Raw genomic sequence first — 6,971 nt, 5'->3', positions numbered from 1 at the left:
CCACCTCAACCTCATCCTTCCAGAATAAACCAATACCACCACTAAGGCCAGTACTGTTCACCGCAAAACATCCTACAAATCCCAAGAGATTCTGCAGACTCTCCACTCGTTGTGCTGAAATTTTTGTCTCCGTCAAGAACAAGAGACAGGGCCCTTCCTGCTTCACTACACTGCGAAGCTCTCGAACTGTCGATGGGCTCCCAATCCCTCAACAGTTCCAGCTTAGGCAACTCATTGACCTGGGCAGGGCTGACCAGTAGCCACTGCCGAAGAGTCCGAGTTATTCGGGGTTGGTTTCTTTTTCTTTGGCTCCCTCTCAGTTTCCGATCCAACTGGTGAGTCATCGAGAGAAGCATTCTCCTTGCTTGATCCACCCTCTGCTTGATGGGGGGAATTTGTTAGGAGTAGTGGATCCACCCTCCTATACACTTGCGCCTGAGGTCCACCCTTTCTCTTCTGTTGATATCTTGGTTGCTTGACCGGAGATGTGACCTCAGCCGCGCTCTTGCCCGCTGTGCTTGAGTTGCGGGTTTCTGCCTTGCTCTTTGGAGCAGAGTTGTCCCTTGTCGAGCTCGAACTATCCCCTGCGCCACTCTTTCTTCGTTCATCCTGGGCACGCAAGCCCTTACCAAAAGGAAGATCTCCATGTTCATCCCGTGTCCCAGGGGTCGTACAAACAAGATCCGAATGCCCTAGCTTACCACAAGAGAAGCAGAAGTGTGGGACGTTCTCGTAGACTATATCATATGGGTCCATGCACTTCCTTCTCTTTGATTCTATCAGGATCCATCTCCTCAAGGGTTTGTCCACATCAACAGTAACGCGAGCCCTGAGATATCCTGCTGTATGATCAAACTAAACAGTCGTTGCTCTCTTGTCTATCTGGTGTGCAATCGCCGTACTCCATGGCTCCGCCCGAAGATTGAACGGGAGGTTGAGTACGCGAGCCCACAGCTATAGTCTATCGAACTTCAACTCAGATGGTCGCGTGCAGTCATCAAATTCAGATAAAATCACAGCATTCTTGCTGACATGCCATGGTGATCCCTCCCCCACACGATCCCGATCCCGCTGACTTGCAAATTCTGCCACAAATATGTTTTCACCTGCGGGTTTGAAGAATAAACCTTTAGGGTTTCCCCATGCCGGCCGGAGCGCATTGGAGATCGTCTGGATGTGTAGCGTATGTCGATGAAGCACTTTCCCAGCCAACATCCACTTCTCCTGCGTCCCCTCCTCCAGATCATCAATCACCAATGGAGTCGCCTCCTCATCTGTTATTTCCATCTTGCCTAGCGCCTCCGCCAGTTTTGCCCTCTCCGCCCTGGGAGAGAGCGATTCCCTCCCTTGCCGCCGATCAGCAGGCAAAGCCATCGCTGATCCGCAGCAATCAGATCGCGCCCCGTCAAGCAGATCGGCGTGCGCCGTCAACGTTCTCCCGAGAAACCCTAATCGCCACCGAGGGGGCTCCGGGTTTCTCGGAGGAAAACTTCACAAAAAAAAATTGCGTTGCCTTAGTTGAGAGTTAATCTATCTACCATATATCTACTATCTACTACCACTATAAAAGGAAGAGAGGGGCAGATCCAAACAATCAGGCGCGTCCATAGACAAGATCCAATGGTCTGTAATCATTCCGTGTTTAACCCAACAAGCCACGCAATTAAGCCACCTGTAGTCCATCCATCGCTAAAAGAAATCGTTCGCACGACCTCTCGCTCGCCCGCACAACCTCACGCCCCCGTGTGCGGTTCCTCCCGCACGACCTCGCGCCACCGCGCGGTTCCTCCCGCACGACCTCGCGCCATCGCGTCGTTCGTCCCGCAGCCGGGAGCAGGTCGTCGAGCCGCCGCCGGAGCCGCCCGGGCCGCGCCCCGCAGGTCCCCCAGCCGCCATTCGCCACGGCCCGCAGGTCGCCGAGCCGCCGCCCCGGAGCCGCCCGAGCCGCGCCCCGCAGGTCCTCCAGCCGCCGCCCGGAGCCACCCTTCGCCGCAGGTCGCCGCCGCCGGAGCCGCCCTTCGCCGCAGGTCTCCTCCCTTCTGGCCACCCTGCCCTCCACCGCTCTTATCTCCTCATGAACGTGCAGGGGTTGGCATCGGACTCACTACGGAGAAGATCGCCAAGTACTTCTTATACATCCGCTGTAAACGATCACCGTGCTGCGCCAAGAAGTGCCGCTGCCGCCTGGGTTCGCTAGCCGCCGCGTGGAGTCGCCCTGGCCGCCGTCTCGACTCACCTCCATCGCCGCCGCGAATCAACTCTGTTGCCGCCGCCAGGAATCCCATCGCCGGCAAGGTATATGTTCTCCGATCCTCCCGCCCTGCTTGCTGCGTGTGTGTGTGTGTGTTGTGTGGGTGCTTGATGTCGCTGGGTGCTTGTCGCTGATGTCCTGCTGCTGCTTTGCGCTTGTATCTTGTAATATGCTGCTATGCTTTGTTGTATACCGACGTTGTTTCTTGCTGCAAATGACCTGATGATGTTGTTGCTGTGTTGACCAGGGTGTGAGTCCAGTGACACATAACATTCAATTATGTGGATTGAGGAAATTATGATTATTCAGTCATTGAGGATATGGAAAGAGGCATAAGGCAACATGTTCTATCAAGAAGTTTCGTTTGCAAAGTAGATAATCTTTATTTTGAGCCTCCACCAATTTATTGTTCTCCCTGTGTTGCTCGGACAAAACGAAGTGCATCATACTATACTGCTGTTGCTACTGAGATTTGCCACAATTTCTGTATCCTGTGTTAGAATGAGGCTCGCAGTTGCACGATTCAGGTGGAAAGGTAATCAATTTCCTAAGGCTAACCTTCATACTTGAATTCTCTAAACTCTTTTTGTTCATGCTAATTTGTTCTAATTGATTGGCTCTAAGGTGGGTTATGTGTGACAAATGTGAACGCTGGAAGCATCAAATTTGTGCCCTTTTTAATTTCAAAAGGGGTGATTCTAAAGAAGCAAAATGTACTTGCCCTAAAGTGTTGTTCTTGGGGCTAAAGATCTGCCAAGGGCCGTGCTTAGCAATCATATACAAGAACAACTCTTTAAACCGTTCAGGGAATATAGACACTAACAGGCCATTCATGATGGGAAAAGCTTTGATGAGGTTAGTGTTGCCTCATCAAATTCACAGAATCTTACTTCTTTCCTGAATATGAAATTTGCAGCTCGTGTACTTCTCAGAAACAGAGATGTGCTGCTCCATCTATTTATTTTTATTCTGTTTGAAGAATTTGACAGTATTTATATGTTTGTTTTGCTACATCCTTGTTTCATGCACGTGCATCTTTTTCCGAATCAGGAGCTTCTCATTACTGAATAAGTACATAGTTATAGTCATACTGAAGGCTGAAAACGAAGCTAGGATTCATTATTTATTCTGGCACACCTTTGCCGCTGAGGCAAAACATTTTTTGCACGCAGGTCAGCAGCAACATTAGCTGGTCTATGCACAAACTTAAATTGAAAACTATAAACTATACTTAGCTCGGTCACTTCCTTCAGGATGGGGGTGTTCAGTCTTCACCATCACTGGACCAAAATATATTGCTGCTTGATGTATTGTTTTAATGAGGGTTTTGTTTACGAGTGTGTGCAGTATGTATAAGACTAGGAGTATTGGATGGTTGTCAGTCGGCTGTATGTATTTTGAACGAAGTTTGTAGTATGTATAGGGTTGTAGTTAAATTACTATGGGGTGATAAGTTTGTAGTTTGTTAGTAACATCTCCATATTATTGAGTCTGAAAAACTATTGTAGCATCTTTATTATACCGGATTTTATTCATTTTGGTGGGCTATGAGAATACCTTGAAAAAGAATACCTTGAAGTAGAGAGAATACCTTGAAAAAGAATTTAAATCCCACTAGGCTAAGAAAACTGTGGCGAAATCATCCTCCCATCTCTGGGTCGATTATGCTAACACGTGTCCCTTTTAAATATGCAACAAACACAACGGCAATAGGTTAATGCATGTACTTCATCTTACCTTGTATAGTTTTTCTTTAATCTAACCATGTCATCTCATAATATTATTTGGTCGATATTTTACCATGTGCAACATATATGCAAATGTAAACACACGGCAAAAGGTCAGTCAATTCGCAGGGACTAACCTTGTATTGCAGCTATTTGTCCCAAACATCTAATACTCATAACTAACTTCATTGCCTCCATTGTTAGGCTAAAATCTGGAGCCGATAATGGAGTAATTAGTTAATTACTAACCATCAGTTCGGAGAAACGCAATCTGACGAATAGTTACAGAGTAGATACTGATATGCCATGACCATTTGATAAGAAGAAAGCAGAGTATCTAAAGAAGCAAAACATATCCCGCTAGCAAGAGAAAGTTGCGGCAGCCAGTGAGAATATCCATGGATCTAGCTCAAGACCCCACAATTTTCTTTCTCTATATATTTTGCCTTCTAAAGATTAGTTATTGACAATTGAGATTCAATAGAATGCCCAGAAGCATGAGTATTCAATATCTGTCTTTGTTCTGATCTATAGAAGCAGTGGAAATAGAACTTGATTTATCATTCAGTGAGAAATCACACATTTTCCAGTAAATCTCGTATCTTCAGCAATTTGCTGGCGGGGAGAGTGATGATTGTGGCAGCAAGCTCGCTAGCGATGGAGGGGACGTGAGTGGGATTGGGCGGTTCTATAGTGAGTGTGTTAGTTTCGGTCAGGCTGCTCACCATGTTTGTGTTTCAGCTGAAACACCATAAAGCTATTTAATTATTCATGTTTATTTATCTTTCTTTTCATGAAATTAAAATGTCTAATCAATTTGTAATCACGTAGGTGGATTATATTGGTGTTTATGGATGTTAAACTTCTGGATAGGAATGTTTCATTTGACTATTTGGAGCATGTATATTTCACTCGGAATCCCCACCATTGTTCTTTGTGGACTAATTCTAATTAATACTTGGCAAAAGCATATTATACTATTCTTTTATAATTAATTCCGATTACTATATTTTGGGTAATTCTGATTACTACTATGTATTTGGTAGGAGCATAGGACACACTTTACAACAAAATTATCTACCATTTTAGTGGACTCGGAATTGAATGATGATATGGTGAGAAGTAGAAACTATGAAAGTGATGAACACAACGGTGAACTCTTATATCCTATGATTTTGGACAACATATTAGACTATTCTTATATAATTAATTCTGATTACTATATTAATTTGATTCTTATAGTGCTGGTCTTGCTAGCTTTCGAAGTAGGCTTCTTATGCGTTTTTTTTACAACAAATGCTCATGGAGCTGATATATATAGTAGTGCTCTTTGTGTTCATATTCTAGCATGCCTCATGGATTGAGCTCGAGCCTGACTCCAGCGAGCTTTCTTTTAGTTGGTTGTGCTACAGTTTTAATTTGCTTTCGGATTTTTCAACTTGACATATATGTATTTAGCCCTCATTTACGCATTCTCTATCTAAATGGTGCGCTTCATGCCTCTAACTAAATCAATGTTCAAATAGACTATGTTTTGAATAGAATGAGCAGATTCTGGATTTTAAGTGCACAAATTTCAGTTTATACCTAGCCATGAAAAAAAGCACCCCCAGCTAAAAATACCATAAGAACACTACACCCCTAGATTTGTTCATGTGCATTTATTTCATATCTCACTTGGAACTTTAGACATATCAATTTATCTTGGCCAAAGAGAAACTTTGGGAGAACAGTGGACACGTATTCTTTTCAGTTCTATGAAATAGCAGTCCGTCTAATATATCAGCAATTACGAACTTTTGCTGATTGATCTCAGGACGAGATTCAGTACTGACGTACTGTAGCTGTTATACTTGGGTAACCATACCATAAATAGCTTATTTTCAATCTAGACGTGCAGTTTCAATCTAGAAAAATATTTCCAGTCTATATACTAATAACATATAGGCAGCAATTGTCTAACATATGACAAAGCACATCCTATGCTGAACATGAACAATAATATACCAGGATGGTTTTAATGATATACATCCTATGCTGAACATGAACAAGACAGAAAATAATAAAGGATTCTCTCCAAAGTAATTACGGACTGTTTCCAATGATTTTGGATTTCAAGTAATAAAGGATATAAGGTTACAATTCATCACCTGAAAAAACAATCATAGTAATGTCTTCTCCAACTGACCACACCCTGGTGCAATTGTTGAAAGTGAATACATCATCGAGAGCCTTGCAAGCAGATTTATCTACAACAGGAAACACACAATCAGGACATATCAGATATTCCCAATCACCATCTGAAATGTTTAATGTTTACTGCCCCTTCAAACATCAGCTTATCTACCAAATTTCTGTACATCTGATTGATAAGTTTTAAGTACAGGAACGACATATCCAGCTATAATTACAGTAGGGAGCGACACTAACTAAACCTCTTGACATGCTAATTTAAAATTCAAGTATATTTATGCATATGCCCCAACGATCTGATTGTATTAATGGCCATACGTGATTAATCGCACTCTACTTAAGGAACAACTTCTACTAACTGTATCATGCAAACTAACTGCGAGTTCGCAAGCAGGGACCTCCGATATGGGACCTTCTTGGCCCCATTGGCCGCCAAGCCCAGCTCCTAGAGTGGACGTCAGGTAGCGACGCATGAGACACGGCGCCCCGGGCGGCGGCGGCGGCGAGGGCAATGCCGCACAGGACACGCCATGGCCCCCAAGCAGATATTGATCTTAGACTTGCCTTCTCATCCTGACAAAATATGCCATTTGTATTCCCATGACCTTATTATTAGAACACACAGGGAACTTTCCTAGCTTCAGTCCAGACATGATTTGTTGAACGTGAACAAAATAAGAGTCCCATATCTAAGATTTAAGTCAACTGCTATTGCTATCTCAGTATGAGAAAGGAAAATCCTCTCATGGCTTGGAATTAGTGGAGTAGGATTCTCACAGAATTAGTGGGTAATGTTGGAA

General features: G+C 44.0%; 1 protein-coding gene across 1 annotated transcript; it reads left to right on the top strand.

Moving 5' to 3' along the window:
- The first annotated feature begins 1,620 nt into the window (after positions 1–1,620).
- On the top strand, positions 1,621–2,697 carry LOC123157914 (atherin). Its single transcript, XM_044576103.1, has 2 exons — positions 1,621–2,295; positions 2,499–2,697. Exons 1-2 carry the CDS (start codon positions 1,621–1,623, stop codon positions 2,550–2,552), a joined length of 729 nt encoding a protein of 242 aa, XP_044432038.1. The 3' UTR covers positions 2,553–2,697.
- Positions 2,698–6,971: the final 4,274 nt, after the last annotated feature.

The sequence above is a fragment of the Triticum aestivum genome, chromosome 7B (assembly GCF_018294505.1).
Source record: "Triticum aestivum cultivar Chinese Spring chromosome 7B, IWGSC CS RefSeq v2.1, whole genome shotgun sequence".
NCBI classification, from domain to species: domain Eukaryota; kingdom Viridiplantae; phylum Streptophyta; class Magnoliopsida; order Poales; family Poaceae; genus Triticum; species Triticum aestivum.
This window is presented reverse-complemented; position numbering and strand designations above follow the sequence as displayed.

Coding starts and splice junctions, on each gene's coding strand:
- LOC123157914 (XM_044576103.1), top strand. CDS start 1,621: ATGGTCTGTAATCATTCCGTGTTTAACCCAACAAGCCACGCAATTAAG. Junction 2,296..2,498: donor GGAATCCCATCGCCGGCAAG/GTATATGTTCTC, acceptor TGTGTTGACCAG/GGTGTGAGTCCAGTGACACA.